The 22,458-nt window shown below is 40.4% G+C and overlaps 2 protein-coding genes across 4 annotated transcripts in view; one reads left to right on the top strand and one right to left on the bottom strand.

Annotated features, from left to right (window-relative positions):
* Window positions 1-496: 496 nt before the first annotated feature.
* On the bottom strand, window positions 497-7,910 carry BAG5 (BAG cochaperone 5). Of its 3 annotated transcripts, XM_020971175.2 has the most exons (3): window positions 7,714-7,910; window positions 7,388-7,477; window positions 497-5,106 (listed from the first exon to the last, which is right to left on the bottom strand). In XM_020971175.2, the coding sequence occupies exons 1-3, from the start codon at window positions 7,908-7,910 to the stop codon at window positions 3,735-3,737; spliced, it is 1,659 nt and encodes a 552-aa protein (XP_020826834.1). In that variant the 3' UTR covers window positions 497-3,734. The 3 variants fall into 3 exon arrangements, with proteins under 3 accessions (XP_020826834.1, XP_020826836.1, XP_020826837.1); XM_020971177.2 differs by lacking the exon at window positions 7,714-7,910 and having other exon boundaries at window positions 7,417-7,612; XM_020971178.2 differs by lacking the exons at window positions 7,388-7,477; window positions 7,714-7,910 and adding an exon at window positions 6,550-6,744.
* COA8 (cytochrome c oxidase assembly factor 8) overlaps window positions 6,609-22,458 on the top strand; it is a 42,973-nt gene continuing 27,123 nt past the window's right edge. Inside the window, exons 1-5 of the mRNA XM_078149188.1 lie at window positions 6,609-6,628; window positions 7,408-7,536; window positions 7,657-8,092; window positions 15,813-16,010; window positions 17,418-17,481. Of these exons, the coding sequence (XP_078005314.1) occupies window positions 6,609-6,628; window positions 7,408-7,536; window positions 7,657-8,092; window positions 15,813-16,010; window positions 17,418-17,481 (847 nt within the window). The remainder of the gene's footprint in view (window positions 6,629-7,407; window positions 7,537-7,656; window positions 8,093-15,812; window positions 16,011-17,417; window positions 17,482-22,458) is intronic.

Here is a 22,458-nt window from a genome sequence, read left to right as displayed (position 1 = left end):
TAAATACAAAGACTCTCAAATATGCCCAAGGGAAGAATTACACAGACAAAATAGTCATACCTCCATTTGTGAAGAGGATGTATTTCAATGGTACTTCGAATGTCAGAAACTTGATTAACACTAGCAGAATCTAGGAATCCCCCCTTGCCAAAGTATATGCCTACTTTTCTCTTAGAATGACCTCTGCCTCCAACCTCGATCCAAGACAAAGAACATGATTTTGGCTGAGGAAGGATCTTCTCCAATCCTAGGGAATGAAGTTCAGACAACAGGCTTGCACCTGAGACATGGCACCATTACATCCTTTGTGGTCACTGATGCCACTAGGAAGAGAAATTTTTTGCAACTCCTTGCCCCGTTTGAATCAACTTTACTAAAAAGGATTTTTGCTTCCAAAACATTTGTTAACTGAGGAACCACAATTAATGAGGGTAATCATGTTTAACAAAAATTTTAAACACAATTAGTTATCAAAACAAAAAACACACACCTTGGATTAGCTTATGCCCTTCCTCCATTCCAAAGGCTAAGAGATTTTATTTCATTAGCAATTAAGCACATATGAATATGTATAATTCAAAATGATTTTAAACTATCTTGACACACTATTGCATTTTTTATACAGTCAAGAAGGGGTAGGAAACAAATACTGCAGACGTATTTAGGTGTAGTTATACATTTTAACAATCAATGGCAAGTATTTCCTAAGGGGTTTCTTTTTTAAAGAAAAAAGGAAGATCTGGTCATTTGAATGCTTAAATGACTTCTAAGAAAATCCTGAACTTGCAGAATAAACTTAAGACAATCACAAATCTGCCCCAAAATGCAGAAAAGCAATATGACAAATGGAACCCCCCCCACAAATTATTTCACGTTTTTCTCAAAATACACAAAATATTTGTTGTATTGCCACTACTTCAAATATATTGTACCACATCACTTCAACAAAATTAAAGCATTTCATTTAAATTCTATTTGGTAGGTATATTTATTTCTAATAACTACTTCATTATGGTCTGGTCTGTTTTAACTTAGTTGAATAAAAGATCTAAAAAAGCTAACGAAAACACTCTCTGGCCATTCTAGTTATGAACAGAGATTACATATTACATATAAATGTTTTATAACTATTCAATAACACAAGAACAGGCATACTTTTTTCTTGTATATTGTCCTTAGTTTACAATATTTCTTTTTTTGTATATTGTCCTTAGTTTACAATATTTCTTCATGCAAAAATTATTAAAATACAGTATGATGAGCCAACCTGTAAATTCCATTCCAACCCAAACCAGTTCCCAATAAGTAAAACAGAAAAACTAACCTGTGTGTTACTGGAGTTCATTACACCAGTAAGTACAACAGGAATGGATCCTTGGCAATAAGGAATAGGTTAAAATAAAGCAAAAGGCATGCTTGAACATTCTGACCGAACAGATCATTTTCAGTTTTCCCCCAATCATCAAAATAGCCAATCCAGGAGATCACCCAAGGTTGATCTGGCAGGTTGAGGGACAAAATAACACTGTGATCAATTCAAATTAACAGGCAAATTTCGCACCATATACAGACAGTGCCTAATATTAAGCAGTTTTAAATGAGATGTTTCTTTAATAAGTCATGGGAAATAGTTTTGGAAAAAAAATTGTATGAAAAAATGTTATACTCTAAAGGTTAGTAGATATATTTTAATCTTAAATAATGCCTCCATTTTAAGACACAATGCAAAATAAAAAAAAATAAAACTGGGGTGATGTTAAATGCATCATTGTCATCTTATTTCTCAGAGGTTGAAAATATCACATTCAATTAACAGGCAATATTATGGTTCAGGGACTATTGCCTCTTTAAAGTTTAAAGTGATCATTAAAAAAGTCAGTGATGTAACAATATTCAAGCTTTTAGGAAAAAAGTAAAAATACAAACTAAATGCAATACTATGATGGGCTACGGAATGCTGGGCAAAGAAGCTATCATACATAGATTGCTTCTGCTGCTGGCTTCCCAGGTCCTGTTATATAATGTCGACAAAACAGAAAAAAATAAATGAAGCACGAAGATAGGTATCAACAACCTTTTTATAATCACCAAAAACTAAAGCTAAAAAGTTAACCACTTGTTAGAGTGGTACTTTATCTATTAAAATTTTCCCTTTGCCAACAATTTTTTTCTAATTCAAACAACAAAAACATTCAAAAGTAAATATTAACATATGGTTCAATCTATACTGCCTAATAGGCTTTAATATTTTCTATGAGACAATGTTATATGGGTCTGGCTGTCTCATATAGAATATGGGAACCTATAAAGGTTAAACTACTTTTAAGATGCTAAAAAGGCACTTAAGAGCTTTTCAGAAATTCTTTTGTTTGGGCTAGCAGACAATAAAATCAAATTTAGAAAAATACTTGGGGAATTTTACGAAAACTTTCATTCATTGCAACTGTTTCAATGTCTATTTCAGTGTAAAAAAAGCTTCCACATACGAATAAAATTACCCCCAGTATCTAATTGACTACCTAGCATCACTATTTCAGTGTCTTTTTCCTTTTAGTTTGGTGCTTAAAATGCTGGCATCTCCTTCCCGATGGCAATTAATTTCTTATAATGACAAGTCAAGGGAAATCTACTTCAGTGGTGCTGTTTTGCAATTATCTGTTGTGAAATAACAGTGGGTTTATTTATTAAGCTTGTCCATTACATAGCCTTGCCTGTCAGAAGAAAACCATTTCATACTATACATATGTATATGTATGTACATATATGTATATATGTGCATATATATGTTTTCTGAGTCTTAGCATAACTTGCCATTGATAACAAGTTACTCATTTCTAGTCTTCATAAGTTTTCCTTATCCCCTCCAAAGATCAAAAACTTAACCAAAAAATGCCAATTCAAATCCATACAAATTAGAGTTCAACTCAGATTTAACACATAAACTTAAAAAAAGACAAAAACTTAAAAGTATGAAGCACTTCAGCTCTTCAATACAATCTACAATTTCCCCCTTTTTTGCTATTAGTCTCCACAATTTCATAACAAAAAAAGGGAAATAATTTGTTGACTACCCTTGTCCCCCACGCATAGCACAGGGGAAAAGATCCTTTTCTAAATGTAAAATTCTTAAAAAAAAAAAAAGTTAAATTCTTACCAAAAAGGGGAAAAAAGTAGTTTAAACAATAACAACAAATAGTAAAATGGAAAAACAAATCAATATTTCTAAATTTTAAAAACTGGTTTTCCTTTTTGCTTTTATTTAGCATATTAAAAACTTTTTTTGTACTGCTCTAGTGTCTGGATCTTAATCTTATCAGGCCAATAATTAATCTATTTCTCATTTTCATAATTATTTCCAGTACTCTGTAAGAAGTCTATCTAGATTTCAGAACATTTGCATTTTTTGCTTTTGCACTATCCATTTTAAAAATAGATCAATTACTACAAACTCTGCTTCTGACAGAACTTATTTTTTCCACAATAAAAATACATATCATACAGATAATAAAACCCAAATGGAAACGCTAATGGGCTGTAAATATATCTGTTTTTGCACCGTGAAAAATGGTAGAGATATAATCTGCTCAAGTCAGGGGTCATAAACAAAGAGTGGTATTGAAATATGCATGTTTAAATCATATATGCCTCAGCACACTGAAAGAGCTCTATATAAACATATAGGAATCTACATAAAGTGCAAAACAAGCAATATCAAATATGTGACCTCTGATATCTTAGTATTCCCATTCATCTGATTTCAAGTCGAGATAGCTGAGAATATTCTGTGCAAGCTTCACGGCTTGTTTCCTGGCAGCTTTGCACTTCTCCTCTCCTTGAGGATCCACAGCATCTAGGGCTAGCAGTTGCTTTGTGAGGAGCTCCTCCAGCCGTATATAGTTCTTATCAGTTCTATTTCCATCAAATGAAAGAACTTCTCGCTGGATCTCAGACAAACTTCCAAGAACAGTCCAGATGGATTTGTGGGATGGGTGTTCCTCAGCAACCCCCGGCTGTCTTTTCTCAAGAGCTTCCTTTAAGTCAATAAAAGTGATAAGCGTCTGCACTTCTATTACAGCTCTTCTTCTTGCTTCTCGGATACATGGGTTCTTCCCAAGGTCCACTTCATCCAACTGTCCAATTAAACCTTGCAATTCTGTCTTTGATCCCAGGTATAAATCAGTAGGATTTTGTGCTTTAAGGAGTTCATTCTTCACTTCTCTCATTTTCTTGAGGATCCCTTCTATTTTTAAAATGGATTGATTCTGTCCCAGGTCAAATGCATAAGTAGAATCTGCTTCTTCTTCTAAATCCAAATATTTCAATAATTTGTTGATATCCTCCACTACTTCCTTCCTGTAATTTCTTATTTCTGTACGTCCACAAACATCTAAAGCATCCAGATCAGCAATCAACCCTGACAGCACACAGGATAAGTGCTTGCACGTCTCCCTGTTGTTTACTCCCATTAAAAGAGCAATAAGAGTCCCTCTGGCTTTGTTCACTTCACACATAACAGAGTTTATTTTGGAGACAGAAGGATGTGCATCTTCAGAAAGCGGCAAGGAAGGCTGCCTCTTCATGGAATCTTCAATAATCTCTTGAACTGCACATATTCTGGTCAATGTGTGATACCTTGCTTTCCGCAAAGAGATTTTCCCTCCAGTTTTCACGTGTGTCAGTCTCAGTATGACATCCTGGATGGCTTCTTCAAATTCATCAGTTACTTGGTTATCTCCACTACAGAGTGGAGCAATTTCTTCCTTCACCAGTGACTGAGCTTCCTTAAAAATGTTCTCTATCTCTATCCGGTGCGGATGGTTTGCATTCTGTTCCAGTTCTTTGAGAAGGCGCTCTATGTCCTGAGCAGCCCTTTTTCTGGCTTGTTGAATATCCCCCTTTCCTTCAGTATCTACAGAGTCAATTTCAAAAAGTTGTTTAGTCAGAATCCTCTCCAGCTTCTTATAGTTCTTGTCATCTGAGAGACCACTGAAGCCAATCACTTGCTGTTCAATACTCTTGACTTCCTTTTGTATTTCCTGAAGCCTACTAATAGAAGGATGTTGATTTCCCATATCCATACTTTTATTTGGTTCAGTTCCACAAGAGCTAAAAAAAAGAAAAGAGTGATTAGTTATTTTACTATAATGTTTTTACAAAACAGGAATAGTTGTCATGCATTAATTCAACTTAAAATAATTTCATTTCTTCCACGTTGTTCTTTCCATTGTAGTATTACGTTAGCTTTCTATTTCAAAAGTTGCCTAAGTCTTTGGTTACATTTCACAACAGTACATTTCAAGGATCCATAACTTTGATGTGGCTACTCCTTCATCAACACATAGCCATCCCTCAATGATAAAGTAGAAAGTTTTCAAGAGCAGCTGAAGACCCAAAATTCATCAACCTGAACTTAGCAAGGATGTTCCTCAGCTATAACTGGCAGAGTATTTGTCAACCGGCACACATTTGAATCTATTCCTGCTTAGCAGATGCTGCTAGCTTTGCCTTTGAAAATTTTCACACCATGAAGAGAATAGAGGAAGACCTATCAAACTACCTAAATAACTAAAATTAGAAAAATAATCATATCCTACATTATATAGCATGAGCCCAGGACTAGAAACCAAGAAGACCTGGATTCTATGCCACTTGTTTGCTCAGTGGTGCTGGGCTTATGTATCTCAAATATCCTCAACTGTAATAAATAACCAAGACACAACCTATTAAAAAAAGGTCACAAAAAGCTTGGAATTAACGTCATTACTTCTTGTTTTCTACTCTTTAAAGTGTTTTTTAAGCCATCAAATTGGTCTTTCCTTTTTTTAATATAATATTAAAAAGTTTAATGGTTAACAATAGGGAACAAATAAGTAAAACTCCTTCTCTGATCTAATCACCCTTGCCCTCCTTTTTCCAAGAAAGGAAATGTAACAATAAGAACTAGGCTATTTAAGCAAGAATACAGAGAAATTCTCACCCCTTCTCTATATTCCCCCCAAACAAAAACTAAACACCTACAACAGATTTCTGTTAAGTTCTCATTTCCCAGGATCATTACCTGATCTACAGATTTTCTATATTTTTCCTGCCTTCCATTCCAATATCTCAAAAACCTCCGCTTTAAAGATCTGGCAAGTATTCCACAAGTACTGTTAACTGGGACAGCACCAGTGGAAAGGCAGGTCAAAAGAGCTGAACCGGATCCTAGGTTCCAAATCAGGTCCACATGGGACAAAGTGCTGCTACTTAATCTAAACATAACTAGTTAATCATCTCTCCATTACAAGAATCCAGAACAGTTTAAAGACAACTTGGTGGTATTCCTCTGTTCTGCCAACTGACAACGACCTTCGCTCACAAATGCTAACTTCAAAACTTCCCTTTTGGCTTTACAGACAGCAGGGCCATAATACAACCAAAAAACTTCAGAGGCACAGAAGTGAATGAGAATCTGGACCAGGTGCCACCTCCCACCTTGAGTTCCACTGGTGTCACCACATCAATGGTCTCTTCGAGTTACCCAGAAGGAAAGAAATGATGTTAAATTGCCGAGCAGTGTTGGAACTGGCCAGGCCCCTGTGTTTGCTTCCAGAAGTTGTTACGTTAAGATGGATGAGCCCCTTTATGGGTTAGGTGTCAAAGCCCATCCTGTGTCACCCTGCCCCAGCTAGTCTAAAGGAGCACAGGGCTCAGGGGACCGGCCACTGCGGCCACCTTCTACGGCCTGGCTTCCTGGGCAGGGCTGCCTGGCTTCCAGGAATCTCAGGCCTTGACTTGGCCCTGACCTCACAATGGGGTCAGCCATGGGGGAGGGGAGACCACGGACCTTCCCGAGGCTCTAGGCTGGGCTCCTAAAGGGTGAGGTAAAATATCGATATCCCCATTCCCTCCCACGGGAGGGAGGATCCTGTGCAGGAGGGGGCAACCTCGGGGAAAGAAATGGTTCTGTGTGGGGAGGAGCTACTGAGAGAAGCAGCCCAGATAGTGAGGAGGCACCCCAGAGGCCCAAGAACTGGGGGGCAAGAGGAAAGAATCCCTGGAGGAGGGATGGGGGGGTCTACCGGGAGAAGCGGAGAGCCTGGCCTGACTGGAGGAGTAAAAATAGAGGACCCGGAAAGAAAGGGGGGAACCAGATTCTGAAGGCATGGGAAGGGGGACCCGGGCTGTGAGGGCATGAGAGTAAATGGGGGCATGAGAACATGGGGACTCGGCCTCTAAGAGCAAGGAGGAAGTGAAAAGAGGGGGACTGGCCTTTGAGGGTTTGGGGGTGACGACAGAATGGCCGGAAAGAAAGGGAGAAGGCTGAGGATGGGGCCGGGGTGAAGAAAAGGGGGGCCGGGCCTCGGGGGTCCCGGTCGGGGGGGGATCTGCTGAGGGGGATACGTACCCCCCGGCCCTGCTCTGGAGGGGCCTCACCGAGTGGTCAGTCACCACCGCCGAGTCCTTCACTCTCGCTCTCAGCACCTCCAGCACGACGCTGAAAACAAAGCGGCCCGCGTCTCTCGTCCGCCCCTCACCGGCCCGGCCGTCGCCATCGTGCGGCCGCAGCCCTGGGCCCCTGGCTCGGCGCCGCCCGGCCTAGTTCTCCTTCCCTTCCTCCTCCTCCTCCTCTCTCTCCTCCCCTTCGCCTCCGGCTCCTCCTCCCTCCGCCCCCAGCCCCCGCAGGCCCATCGCTCCTCCCCCCCCGCCCCGGCCCGGGAAGGCCCCACACACCCCGGGCGGGGCGAGGAGTCGCTCCGCCCCGCGTCCCCAGGCGGGGGCGGCCCCGACTGCCAAAGGGAGCCCTGCCTCGCCGCCTCCGCCGCTCGCTGATCCTCCCTGGGCGAGTACACGGTCGGCCCCCGGCTCCCCGGCTCCGGCTCCGGCTCCGGCTCCGGCTCCTTCTCCGGCTCCTCCTCCGCGGCCGCCATTTTATGAGGCTGCCGTAAACCGGCGCGGTCGAGGCGGGACTGAGGGGACGCCAATGGCGGCGGCTACGCGGGTGGGCTGGAGGCGGGGGCTCGTCTGGGCGCCCCGCCGCGGCTTCGCCTTCCACGGCCGCCGGCCCGGCCCGGAAAGAGGGCCGGAGCCCGAGGACTCGACGCAGAGCCGGGTAATCAGAGCGTCCGCGGGGGCGGGCCCGGGGCCCCCGAGGTGGGAAGGAGGCCTGGCGAGTGCGCCGTGACCTTACGGCGGAATGGACGCCGGTGTCACTGCGCCCTGGCCCGGCAGGAGGGTATCAGCGAACTTCGACGTGTGTGTGTGCGTGCGTGCGTGTGCGTGTATGTGTGTGTGAGTGAGTGACTGAACCCCCGTGGATGTCTGTGTCACAGAGCTTCGGCCTGGCGGGGGTAGCGGAGAGACACTGAGCCCCGACGTGTGGCTCCTCCGAGCCTCGGCCTGGTGGGGGGAGGGGCGGAGAGCGTGTCCCTGAACCCCGGCCAGGGGGGAGGGGCCGAGAGTGTTGCCGAGCCCCGACGTGAGTCTGTCACTGAACCGCTGCCGAGTGGGAGCAGGGACCCAGGCCTGTCCCTGAACCGATAAATCTGTGTTCCGACCCTCCCATGGGAATCGGAGAGAGTGACATTGAACGCCGAATTTGTCTCCATGCCCTGGTCCGGCCGGGAGAGGGGTGACACCGACCTTGACTTCTGGGTATGGAGGGGCAGGGGAAGTGTCACTCAGCCCCTGTCTGTGTCACTGAACCTGGGGGGGGTGTCCCTAAACTACATGTTTATACGGCCCAAGTCCCCAAACCACTGCCTCTATATTCCTGAATTGTCGTTGAGTCACTAAGTCACAGCCCATTTGTCACTGGTGCTACGGGACCCAGAGGGGCCAGGTCCTGCTGCGGAGCCTCCCCTGTGTGACTTACGGGCGGAGAACAAAGAAAAAACGATCGGATTGGGACTGTGTTTGCTCTGTCTCTGCGGGGTGCTTTATTTGACTTAGGCATGGGGGGGGGTGTAGTTATGTTGGGTAGAGTGACCCTGGGCCAGGACCCCATCCTTTCCGTTCCCATCTTCCCTGATATGATTTATATCAGATGAAAAGGTAATACCTAAGAGTTCCTAGATAAGAAAATTCCTGACATTTAGGCACAAGTTTGGATCTCCGTCCTAATTTATTGCTAGCTAACCCCAGGTCCCACTGTGTTTGAGGGGGAAATCAGGATATAGGAAATGTTTCTGTAAAAGAATTTACCAGAGTATATTACAGTATTTTGAAACCTTCAGCCTTTGAAGAAATGTGGCTGGTAGCTTCAGCCAGAGTCCTGAGATGCTTTTAGGGGCCCAGTCCCCCCCCCATCTTTCTTCTCTGCCACTGCTCAGCATTAGCTTCATGGCGTTATTTTGTTTGTTTGTGTTTTTGCTGCCATGTGAAAATATTAGCTTACTGACTCTCTGGTGAAGATGTGATATTTAAAGTATAGAAATGCAGTATAGAGAAGCAGTGTGGCATAGTGGACAGAGAACTAGCCTTAAGGGCAGGAACATTTGGTCAAGCCTGATCTCTGACACTTGGCTGGTTGTGTCACTTAGTGCCCTGAGCAGCTAGGTGGCCCAGAGCATCAGTCCTGGAATCAGGAAGACTCATCTTCCTGTGTTCCAGTCCAGCCTCAGACACTCACTAGCTGTGTGACCCTGGGCAAATCACTTCACCCTGTTTGCCTCATTTTCCTCATTTGTAAAAAGAGCTGGAGAAGGAAGTGTCAAACCACTCCAGTATCTTTGCCAAGAAAGCCTCAGATGGGGTCACAAAGAGTCGGTGGGACTGAAACTGCTGAACAGCCACAACAAGATCCAGGCCATAAGTTGGACGACAAGTTGCAGCATTTGGAGGGGGAATTTCCTCACCTGTGAGTTCTCCATACCAGTGAAATCACAGTAATATTCCATTACATTCACATACCATAATTTGTCCAGTTATTCCCCAGGTGATAGATACATACTTTATTTCCCTTTTTTACTACCACAGAAAGTGCTGTTCTAAATAGTTTGGTATTTATGCAGAGCTTATGTCATTTATAATGAGATCTGAGTTGAAGAGTATTGATTAACATAGTTACTTTTACCAGATAATTTCAAATTGACTTCCAGAACAGTTATGTTAATTTGCTTAGCTGCCAGCAGTATATCCAACACTGGCTATATCTTGAAGATAGAGACCTTTTTTTTCCTTTGAATCCCCAGTGTTTATAGCACAGTGGATGACACATAATGGGTGTATAACAAATACTTGTTGATTTTATCATCTTTACGAATTTGATGGTTTTAAGGTGAGAGCTCAGAGTTGGGTTAATATGTGTTTCTATTATTAATGATTTGGAACTTTTGTCGTACAGTTATTAGCAGTTGGCATTTCTTCTGTAGAAGATTGTTCGTATCATTTACCCAGTGATGCTTTTTTCCATTGCGTTTATGCTGCCTGAAAACTTGAGGACTAAATAGCTTCTGGAGCAGAGGTAGAGGGCAATAGCAGCTTCAGCCACCACCTCTTTTATCACAGCAGGATGTTGATTGATTTTCAAAAGACTGTTTACCTTGCATTATAGTTCTAGATCTTGCATTATGGTGCTAGATCTCTATTGATTTCACTAGAGTGTTCATTCTTGCTTCAGAGCAAGAATTCCTATTTGCAGGGTAACCAAATAGCCTTAGGGAGCATCAGTCTGTAAGAGCAGAACTCATACCAGTTTCTTGAAGGAGTCATAGTTGTTACATGGGAGGAAAGTTTCATTATTGAAAATAGTTTTGAAAATTTACTGTCCCGTGCCCCCTCAACTCCCATTTTATTGTCTTAGTACAGCATAGATATGGCCTTATATAACTATACCGTTACAGTCTTCAGCATTGAAATGCTAACTAAAGGATGCTATTTATATTTCCTCCCAGCTGTGTAACTACATGTTAAAACTACATTATAACTAACTGTTCAATTGACATTAATGGAATTTCTGGGTCTATGAATAATACAGGCTATGCAGTAGTATTTTTATTTGGAAAAAATGTCAAGAATAATGTTACTTTGCAGACATTTGCAGTTGTGTAGTGAGGAGGTAGGCAGATAACAGTGGCATTTTTTTGTTCCACAGATCTGAAGATCCATTTTTCTAATTTGCTTTCATATTATGGCAGAAAAGCAAAAACATCTATACTTAATGCCACTACTATCTCACCACCCACTCTTCAAAGCTTTACAGTCTGGCTTCTTACCTCATCATTCTACTGAAACTGTTCTTTTAAAGATTATCATTGATTTCTGAACTGCTAAATTCTCATCCTCCTTGACCTCCCTGGAGATTTTGTTATTGTTATTCACCACTACCTCCTTGATGTGCTCTTTTCCCTTGGCTTTCATGGCCTTATGCTCTCCTTGTCCTCTTCCTACCTATTTGCTTCTCCTCTATTGTCCTTGCAGCTTCTTCATCCATTTCCTGCCTTTCTGTAGCCTCCACCATTATTGCCTCTGATTCTGCCCTCTGGGACCAAGCAGAACAATTCTAATCCCTCTTTCGAAGGAGAAATAGCCCTTCAGATACTTGAAGAGAACTCTCATTCCTGCGCTCCCACACCCCCACCCACTTCCAGGCTAACCGCCACTGGTTCCTCTAACTTATTCTTTTATTTCACGGTCTTAATTGCCTCCTACTTAGAGTTGGAAAGAACTTTTTTTTTTGTGAGGCAGTTGGGGTTAAGTGACTTGCCCAGAGTCACACAGCTAGTAAGTGTTATGTGTCTGAGGCCGCATTTGAACTCAGGTACTCCTGACTTCAGGGCCAGCACTCTATCCACTGCGCAGCCTAGCTGCGCCTGATACTGCCTTTTTTTAATGCAACCAAAGGTCATATTAACTTTTTCAGCTGGCATACTCAAAGATCTGTGGTCTTCTCAAGTTGGATTCTTGTGATGCAGATTGCAGTTTATCCTGTGCTCTGCATCCTGTGTAACTCTTATTTGTGTTCTCCCACAGATTTGCCAAAGTAGATCCACCCAGCATACTAGAGGCCTTCACTTTCTCTTGACATCATGGTGTTCCACCTATCATTTCTCACCATGTCGCCAACCTGTCTCTTCTCCTTTTCATACATTTTCTTAATGACATCTTTTACAATTGTCTTTCTGTATTCCTGCCCTTTCCACCATGCACCACTCCACATCTCTGTGTGATACTCATTTTTAATTCTTTGGAGACTGTTGTATTTTATGTTCCATTGACATATGGCCACACTGGCAGAATGTTTGCAGGATCGTATCTGCATCTAGCTATCTATATATATGTGTGTATACATAAATATATACCTGTACACACATACACATATATATTATTTTATATGTATGTTATATATATCTATTGAAATCTTCGGGTATGGTTGTAGTGAAGAAGAAAATTGATCCAATAACTTAACCCCTTGAGAAAGCAACAAAAATGACCTGGAAACTGGTAGGATTTTTTTTGATGAGGAATTGGCCTGAGTAATAAAGGAAGCTTAAAGAGAGGTTGCTAAATGACGGTGGCAGATGGTCAGTTTGAAAGTGGAAGGATAAAAGTATACCTATTCTTCTATTCTCCTCACTCTCTTACATGTTTTGTTTTATAATACTGTCATTTTCCAATGACTAGTCCCTCCCCATAGAATGCTTGCTTGTAACAAACAAGTATTCTACCAAAACAAATCAACACATTGGTCTGTAAATGTATGTCATTCTGCACCTATAGTCCACCATTTCTCTGCCAAGAAGCAGGAGGCATACTTCACCATCTGTCCTGTGAAATCAAGATTGGATACTGCATTGAACAAAGTTCTGAAACCTTCAGTGTTGTTTCCTTTTCATTATTGTGTTTATCACATATATTGTCCTTCTGGTTCTGCTTATATAACTGTCTTAGTTCATACAAGTCTTGTCATGTTTTTCTGATTTCTTCATATTTGTCCTTTCTTACAGTAAAAAAATATTCCATTACATTTGTATACCCATATTTATTTAGCAATTTCCCTGTTGGTAGGCACCTACTTTGCTTATAATTTTTGCTACTGCAAAAACTGATGCTACAGATATTTTGCACATATTCAATCTTTCTATAACAGAGTCACAGAATTTGAGAGTTGGAAGGGAGGCCATCTAATTAAAACAATATACAAAAGGAATCTATACTATAACATACCCAACAAATTGTGGGGTGTGAGTCTTTTAGCACCTTCTGCTCCCTTTCCTGATTGTCATTGTAGAAGCCATAGAGTACCATTTAAAATTTTTCTTTATTTCATAGGTTGCCATGGTAAAAATATATATATATATATATATATATATATATATATATATATATCAGGTGAACAGCCTATTGGTGGTTTGCTTCTCTCTAGTTACCTAGTTTGCTCTTCAGAAAACAAACTCACTTGGTTTGTGGGGCCATATGCAAAGCCCATCAGTGTATGTAGGAGTGTACATTCTGTCCACGCCACAATAGACAGTTTTCAGACAAAGAAGTCAAAGCTATCTCTAATCATATTAAAAAATGCTCTAAATCACTATTGCTTAGAGAAATGTAAACTAAAACAACTCTGAGATACCATCATATACTTATCTGATTGGCTAATGTGACAGAGAAGGAAAATGACAAATGTCGGGGGGGGGAGGAATTGGGACACTAATGCACTGTTAGTGGAGTTGTGAATAGATCTAACCATTCTGGAGAGCAATTTGGAACTATACCCAAAGGGCTATAAAAGTTTGTATACCTGTTGATCCAGCAATACCACTACTAGGTCTGTACCCAAAGAGATTTAAAAAAAAAAAAAAGGAAAAGGACCCACATGTACAAAATATTTATAGCTGCTCTTGTTGTGGTGGCAAAGAATTGGAAATTGAGGGGACACTCATGAATTGGGGAATGGCTGAACAAGTTGCGGTATATGGTTGTGATGGAATACTATTATGCTATAAGAAATGAGCAGGCAGATTTCAGAAAAACCTGGAAAGACTTAAATGAACTGAGGCAAAATGAAATGACCAGAACCAGGAGAGCATTGTGCACAGTAACAACAACATTGTATGATGATCAACTGTAAATGACAGCTATTCTCAGCAATACAGTGATCTAAGACAGTTCCAAAGGACTCATGATGAAAAATACTGTCCACCTCCAGAGAAAGAATTGATGGGGTTTGAATGCAGATCAAAACATACTTTTTTTTCACTTTCTTTACTTTTCTTGTTTTGTTTATGGTCTGTGTTTTCTTTCACAACTTGATTAATATGAAAATATGTTTTGTATGACTGCACATGTTTAACCTAAAGCAAATTGCTTGCCTTCTCAGTGAGGGGAGAGGGAAAAAATTTGGAACTCAAAATTTTAGAAAACAAATGTTAAAAAGTTTTACATGTAATTAGATAAAAAGTATTTTTTTAAAAAAAGAACTCTTGCCCTAGAATGTCCTTAGAGGACTGAATCTTCAGTTCTGCAGTTTCTAAAAGAAAGAGCTGGGTAAGAGCTGGCAGCTTTTCACTCCCTTTACCTGTGTTTTTCTGACCCACATGGTGAGATCTCTCTCTGGATATCCTTTTTTGTGCCATCCTAGGCTTGATGAAATACTTAATGTTGTTTTTCATAAGATTGCTTCATCGCTGTTCATTTCGGTGCCCTTTTATATCTTTGTTGGAGAGAGCTGGGCATCTCTGTGACTTTTTTTTTTAAATATCTGATTATAGAGCTTATAAGAGCCAATGGAATTTGTTGAAGAGTTAGTGGTGATGGAGATAAGGTTGCCTTTGTGGGGGATTAATTGGAGTGGAGAGAAATTTGGGGCGTCAATTGAAGATGTCATAACCTGTCAGAGTAATGGGTGATAAGTGATGAACTAGGGTGGTGGTTGTGTGAATATGGAGAATAGATCATATGAGAGAGATACTGTTAAGGAAAAAAAAACAAGATTTGGAATTTGATTGAGTATTTGGAGAACCAAAAAGAGAACCAAGAGAGAGTCTCTTACATGCTTGCTTTTTCTCTATTGCTTCATTTTTTCATCTAATTGGTATTTTGATGAGTCAGTTATTTCAAGTGGGGTCGCTAGGTAGCATAGTGGATAGAGTGCTGGTCATGGAGTCATGAAGAATTGAGTTCAAATCCAGACACTTTCTATCTGTGTGACCCTGGGCAAGTCACCTATCAGCCTGTTTCCTCAACTCTAAAATGGGCATAATAATGGTACCTACCCCCCAGGGTTGTCATGAGGATCAAATGAGATAATAATTGTAAAGTGCTTAGCACAGTGCCTGGCACCTATCAGACGCTTATACAGATGTTAACCATGATGAGGGTGATGATGATTATTTGATCATGTGAATTCTCCTTGTACCATATCATCTCATTTTGTACAGTTATTTATACTTTCAAATAAAGTTCAGTTTCGTAATTTCCTTTATGTGAGTGTTTCCTACACTGTATCTTTTCTTTCTGTGCAATTCTGATCTATGCTTTCATAAAAAATACTACGTAGAGGATTTACCCGGTGCTCTGATGACCTTCTTTTTGTTCTTTCAATATTTAATGATAGTGTAACATTTAGGCTCCTCATCTTATTATCTGATGCTTTTTATTCTTGACATATGACTGGCTTGTTCCTTTTATAATCGTATGTTCTCAATAATATCTTTTATGTCACTCTTTGCATATAGATAATCATAGGTAGCAAGCTGTACCCTGCTTATGCCCACTAAAGCTTAAGAAGAAGATTAATGAGGGAGTTTGGTAAATCCAATTTGTTTATTAAACTTAAATTATTGTTGATATACTTTAATTATGTATTAATATTCCTTTCCTTCTTCTTAAAGGTCCCAAGATTCTGCCCACCCAGAAAATCTTGCAATGATTGGATTGGACCCCCAGATAGATATTCAAACCTTCGACCAATCAAATTTTACATCCCTGAAAATGAATCTCCATTGGAACAGCAGCTTAGGAAATTAAGACAAGAGACGCAAGAATGGAACCAGCAATATTGGGCAAACCACAATCAGACATTTAGCAAGGTGAGCCTAGGTTTTAACAGAATGCAAGTTCGGTTTGTGACCACTTGGTGGTGCTAAACGCGCCTTTGTTTCTTTGGTTATTTGGTAGATTACATTTTGAAAATCTCATTTCACTGTGTAAAAATAGTTTGAAAAGTGGCATTATTATTGAGTTGTAGTTTTGAAATTGTATGCACACATTACACATAAGGAATCTGAATGTGTGTATAGAGGTTGTTTTTGTGTAAATTGGCCACATTCGAAGATTTCATATGTAACTTTTTGTACACAGTTGAAAAGAAATATAAATTTTCATATTTAAATTGGGGTGTGTGTGTGTGTGTGTGTGTGTGTGTAATATTTGTATCCATTCTAGTGAGCTATCAAAAACGTGTATTTGTTATCCTATTCTGTGAGTTTATAAGCAAGCTCTGTACAATCAGAATTTCATTTTAGAATTTCCTGTGCGCCCTGTCCGTATTAAATGCTTATGAAACTGAACTGAATTTTGGTAGCATAAAAATATGCAAGGGAATAGGCAGGAAATCCAGGCCTCAAACTTCTTAGATTTCTGTGTTATATTCTCTTTGGGGCTGTGGAGAACGAAAAAGAGAAGGAAGCAATGGAGAGTTGGGGACGAAGAATTAGGACAAGATGGCATGAGTAATAACCAGGAATTAGCAACCCAGTATGGTGATTATTAACATTTCTAATTATCTTTATTACATTACCAAGTATAAATGATTATTTATGAAAGAAAAGCAGTTATGAAAGCTGTTTAAATAAATAGAAAGCAGTGAATGATACTGCCAGATATAGGCAGATTCAGTGCAAGTCCTTTAGTGTGGTGACTTAGCTCTGACCTGGTATCATGCAGTTCATCACTTATTTATTAGACATTTACTCTGTGCAAGACTCTATGCTAAACATTGTGAATACAAAGATGAAAACTCTGTGATCCCTGATATTAAAGATCTTAAAAATATAGTAAAGGGATAGGACACATCCACCAATAATTATACTGTGCGTTAGAATGTGATAAATGCATGGGACAGACCAACCAGAGAGAGATTGGGGAGGAAGGATTCCTTCTTTTGAGATGATGGCATGGCACCCAAGTAGCACCTCAGAGTAAAAGAGCAGGATTTCACCAGGTGGAGAGGAGAAGGAAGGGCCTTCTAGGTGTGAGAGGAAGGAGAGAGTATGAAAAGAGAGGAGGAGGAGGACTGGTCATCCATTCTGGGTATTAGTCTAGGCCCACCTGGAGTGTGACCCTGGGATGCTGGTACACCTGTCCAGGCTCTAACAATACGTGAAGGGAAGCAGAGGAAAATAAGTCTGGGAAGAAAAATTGGAGCCAGTGATAAAATGATTGTCTGCAAGGACAACGTCATACAATTCCAGAAAATGACAATAATCATCTTTTAGGAAAAAGAAGAATTTATTCACTCAAGATTGAAAGCTAGAGGTCTGGGATTGAAAGATGAAACAGGTTAGTTCAGTGTTCTTTTTTTCTATTGTAAGTATGCCATTTTAATAATACTAATATATAGTCTTTCAGAGTTTGCAAAGCCTTTTACGACACTTCGGGATCCTCACAACAGTTCTGTTAGGTAAGTGCTATAGCTATTATTCTGATTTTACTAAGGCCACAAGAAGTCAAGTGACTTGCCCAGGGTCCCCCAGCTAGTAAATGTCTGAGGTAGGATTTGAACCCAGGTCTTCCTGACTGTAAATTCAATGTTCTGTCCACTAGGCCAGCTTTTAGATAAATAGTACTATCAGGCAACTATTTGTGACTTGCGTTTTTAGGAGGGCACTTTTAGGATTATGCTCAGGGATACTTGGATAGCTTTCCCTCAAATGATTCAGAATGTAATCTATCCAAACTTTCTCAGCCTGTGCAACTTTGTCCACATCTTCCCATAAACTCAATGTAGTAGAGGTCTTCCTTAAGGTCTTTTAACATTATGGAGATATCAGAGTGGCAGTCAGGCTGTTCCCTTGCTCTTAATACATGACCTTTTCTAATCATATATTGCCCAGTTGATCTCTTTTAGGCTATTTCATGTACTCAAGTCATCTTTGATTAGAAGCTGTAAATATATATATATTTATGCCCAAACTGTTAGATCCCCCACGGTTTCAATACTTGAGAGACAACAGTGTTTCACAGTTTGTGGTCATATTAGCATAACTGTCAGAGGAATGGTGTTTGAAAGAAGCGTTTGATCAGAGGCTTATCGATACAGAGCAGGAAGGGGCGTCAAAGCCCAGCTAGTCCAACACCCCCATCTTACAGGTGAAGAAACCGAGGTCCATGGAAGTTATGGTTTTTATGTTGAGGAAAACCCTGGAATTGTTGAAAGGGCTCCTCCCTTTATTTTACTTTTATTTTTAATGTTTTTTTTGATGCCTTAATAGACATTAGTGTAAATTCTCATCGATTCTCCCTGTTCCTCATCCATGGCCAATGAAGTGCAACTGAACAAAACAAACCAACATATTGATCACATCTAATAACATATGTCTTATTCTGCACTGGAAGTCCACTACTTCTGTTGAGAGGAGGGAGGCACATTTGAGTCCTCTGAATTCAAGGGCACTACATTGACCAGAGTTCTGATGTTTTTCTATTTATTTTTTAAAAAATCTTTTGTTGGTGTTTTTTTTTTAATATTACTGTCACTTTCTCCTGATTGTTCCCTCCACATGCTCCCTTGTAATTGGTACAATCAAACATAATAGATCATACCTAAAAATAAGTGCCTTGTTCTGCGTCTCTAGTCCAAAAGCTTCACTATCAGTCTTTTCAAGTCATGATTGGCTGCGACATTGATCAGAGTTGAAGTCTTTCAGTTCAGTATCATTTTCCTTTTCTTTATTATAGTTGTCATGTAAATGATTGGTTCTGCTTCATTCTGCTTCAATCTTTACATCTTCCCAAATTTCTCTAAATTCTTCGTATATTTATCATTTGTTACAACATAATAATGTACCACAATTTGATCAACTGTTCACCAGTTGGTGGAGACATCTACTTGGGTTCTAGTTCTTTGCCACTGCAAAAAGTACTGCTACAAATCTCCTTGTGTATGTGAGTCTTTACCTCTTAGGAGTGAGATTGCTGGGTCAAAGGGTTTATACAAAGGGTATAATTTCAAATCGTTTTTCAAAACAGTTGAATCAATTCACAGCTGCACCAAGTGCATTACTGTTCCTGTCATCCCATAGCTCCTCTAGCACTTAACAGTTTGTCTTTTTACTTCTTTGCCACTCAGATATTCTGTTTGCCTCTTGTTTTTAGTGATTTCATACATTCTGTCATATGATTGTCAGTGGCAAAGAGCTCACCACAGCAGCTTTTTTAAACTTTTTCTCCCATCCTCAAGCTTTCCCTCCTTCCACCCTCTCAGCTGAGAACCCTGTATCACTGAAAAAAATTGAGGCTATTCACCGTGAGCTCTCTCTTCTCCCCTCTTCCTCATCTCATGTCGCTCAGGTGCCTTCTGCCACTATCTCCTCCTCAAGCCCTGTCTCCTACCTCCTTTCCACAGCTAATCCCTCTACCTGCACAGATGATTTTATTCCTCTTCATCTTTTCCAGCAGATTTACCTCCTTTATCACCCCCACTCTCTCACTCATCTTTAGTCTCTCCCTCTCTATTGGCTTTTTCCCTAATGCCCACAGACATGTACATGTCTCCCCTTTCTTCAAAAAACCCTCACTTCATCTGTCCACCCTTGTTAGCTATTGTGTCATATCTTTTTTTCTTTTCTTTTTTGGTGAGTCACTGAGGGTTAAGTGACTTTCCCAGAGTCACACAGCTAGTATGTGTTAATGTGTCTGAGACTGGATTTGAACTCAGGTCCTCCTCACTCCAAGGCCAGAGCTTTATCCACTGTGCCACTAGCTGCCCCTTTTGTGCTATTTCTTTTCTCACTTTTGTGGCTGAGTTCCTTGAAAAGATTATCTACAGTTGATGCCTCTACTTCCTTCTTTACTTTCTGCAGTCTGGCTTCCAGGTTCATCTTTCAACTGAAACTGCTCTCTCCAAAGTTACTAATAATCTCTTAATTGTCAAATCTATTGGCTTTTCTCAGTCTCTTTTTTTTAAAAATTATTTATTTTTAGTTTTCAACATTCATTTTTTTTTAAAGACAATTAGGGTTAAGTGACTTGCCCAGGGTCACACAGCTAGTAAGTGTTAAGTGTTTGGTCTGAGGTCTGATTTGAACTCGGGTCCTCCTGACTCCAGGGCCAGTGCTCTATCTACTGCGCCACCTAGCTGCCCCTCAGCATTGATTTTCATAGGATTTTGAGTTTCAAATTGTCTGCCCCTCCTTTTCCTCCTCCCTCCCCAAGATGGCAGTCTTCTTCTTTCTTTACCTCTTTGCAGCCTTTAACACTGTCAGTCATCCTTTTACCCTTGATACCCTCTTTTCTCTAGGTTTTTGTTACCCTGCTCTTTCCTGGCTCTCTCCCTTCCTATCTCACCACTCCTCAGTCTCCTTGGTTAGATTTTCATTCAGGTTCTGCCTGTAGAGTGATCTTTATCTTCTTGAGGTTACTTATCTCTCCAGCCTGAGTTCCTGAATTAAGGCTTCATGTAGGGGTCCTTGATTCAGTTTGGGGTACTGCTCAGTATCACCATAGGTCACCTGGATTCCTATCCTAAGCTCCCCCTTCAGGGGCCAGGCCCTCTTGGATCTCTGTTTGTCAGAGCTCTGGATCTTTAGGGCCCTTTGATAGGACAGAATGCTAGAGACTTCTGATAACCTGCACTTGGGCTGACCTGGTCTGAGTGCTGTTATGACTGCATTGGTCACTGACATTCCGGGTGGCCAGGGTCCACAATGTGGGTTTCCAGCCTCCCTTGGGCTTTCTCTGGAGAATCCTCTCCTCTTGATATCTTAGGATACAGAGCCTTGCATTCTACAGGTGTCTCTTATCTGACTGGGAACCTTCTGGCTTGTTTGCCTGTGCTGGAGCTGGTACCAGCTTTACCACTGGCCTCCTTTCTGTTGCTCATGGGCGACTTGCTGACTTTTTGTGAAGTTCTAGAATAGAAAGCATTGTAATTTCTCACTGGATTTTTTTTTCTCATTGGATTTCTTGATCATTATTTTATCTGGTTCAATTTTTAGGTTTTATCCTGGTGTAGGTATGGCCATTCCAGCAGCCATCTTGGCTGGAAATCCTACCAAATTAAGCAACCCACATCTTCAATATCTCCCTATTTTCTCTAAGGTAAAATGCACATTATCTGTTATATAGGACCTTCGAGGATGTGCTTCCGACCTGTCTTTCTGATCTTATTTTTTTTTTAAGTTTTATTATGCTTACTGTTCCTACAATACTTTTATTTCCCCATATACTACCCCCTTCCCCCCCCAAAAAAAAAACCAAACCAATACAGACCTTGTCCAGCAACAACAGCACCTGGCCTTTGAAGAGCACTGGACTAGATATGAATAGAAAGATATCAAAGATAGAAAAGTGTATGGCCACTTTAATATTATCTTTAGAACCCTTTGCATGGCTCTTGACAGAGGCTGGGAAACTACAATCCATATCTGCCTTTTGTGCGGCCCATGAGTTAAGAATGGTTTTTGCATTTTTAAATACAATAAAACTTTTTTTAGAATGTAAAAACCGTTTTAAGCTCACCTGTTTTTGTAGGCCACAAGCTTTGGTTCAAGAGCCATAGTTTGCCAACTCCAGTTCTAGAGTTCTTTTAATATATGTAATAGTTTTAGAATTTGTGTATGTATATATATATATATATGCACATACATGTATATATGTCATATGTATATATGCACACACGTGTATACATATACACAGAGACATATAGTCTAAATATCCTAAAACAACTACTGTTCCTACTGAGTGTATCTTAATGCTATTCTAATGGAAGGTTCTACTATGAATAAAGGATAAAAATACTTCCAGGTCCCTTCAGGTTTAGAGGTATATAATAAAGCTGCCAATAAGGATTGGCAACTGGGAAGTCATTTTGATGTGATATAGTAACCTCTCCCCTGAGAAATAGCTTGAGGGGCAGCTAGGTGGTGCAGTGGATAGAGTACTGGCCCTGGAGTCAGGAGGACCTGAGTTCAAATCCCGTCTCAGGCCAGATACTTGACACTTACTAGCTGTGTGACCCTGGGCAAGTCATTTAACCCCAACTGCCTTGCAAAAAAAAAAAAAGAGAGAGAAGAGAAGAAATAGCCTGAAACCACAGTTATTTCTAATAAGATAAAAAACCTGTATGAGATGTACACAATCCTGTGTGCACACAAGATTGAATTTCAGACTAGGATGCCTGAAAGGGAAGAGTCTTATCTAGTGACTCTTACTTTCTCATACTGGTTTTGCATTTCTTATTTCATGTTGTTTTAAAAAGTAAAACAGTTTATGTGATAGAGATATAAATCTGAAGTTATACATTTTCCTTATAATTCT

This window comes from Phascolarctos cinereus, unplaced genomic scaffold (genome assembly GCF_003287225.1).
Source record: "Phascolarctos cinereus isolate Bilbo 61053 unplaced genomic scaffold, phaCin_HiC Scaffold_2;HRSCAF=192, whole genome shotgun sequence".
Classification (NCBI taxonomy): Eukaryota; Metazoa; Chordata; class Mammalia; order Diprotodontia; family Phascolarctidae; genus Phascolarctos; species Phascolarctos cinereus.
Note: the sequence above shows the minus strand (reverse complement) of the source record. Positions and strands in the feature narration are given on the sequence as shown.

What these genes read in the sequence shown, in the direction of transcription:
- BAG5 (XM_020971175.2), bottom strand. Translation starts at nt 7,910, where the DNA reads ATGGCGGCCGCGGAGGAGGAGCCGGAGAAGGAGCCGGAGCCGGAGCCG. An exon ending in GACTCCTCGCCCCGCCCGGG is followed by an intron (nt 7,478 to 7,713) that starts GTGTGTGGGGCC and finishes CTTTGTTTTCAG; the next exon opens with CGTCGTGCTGGAGGTGCTGA. An exon ending in CTCCAGAGCAGGGCCGGGGG is followed by an intron (nt 5,107 to 7,387) that starts GTACGTATCCCC and finishes TCTTTTTTTTAG; the next exon opens with CTCTTGTGGAACTGAACCAA.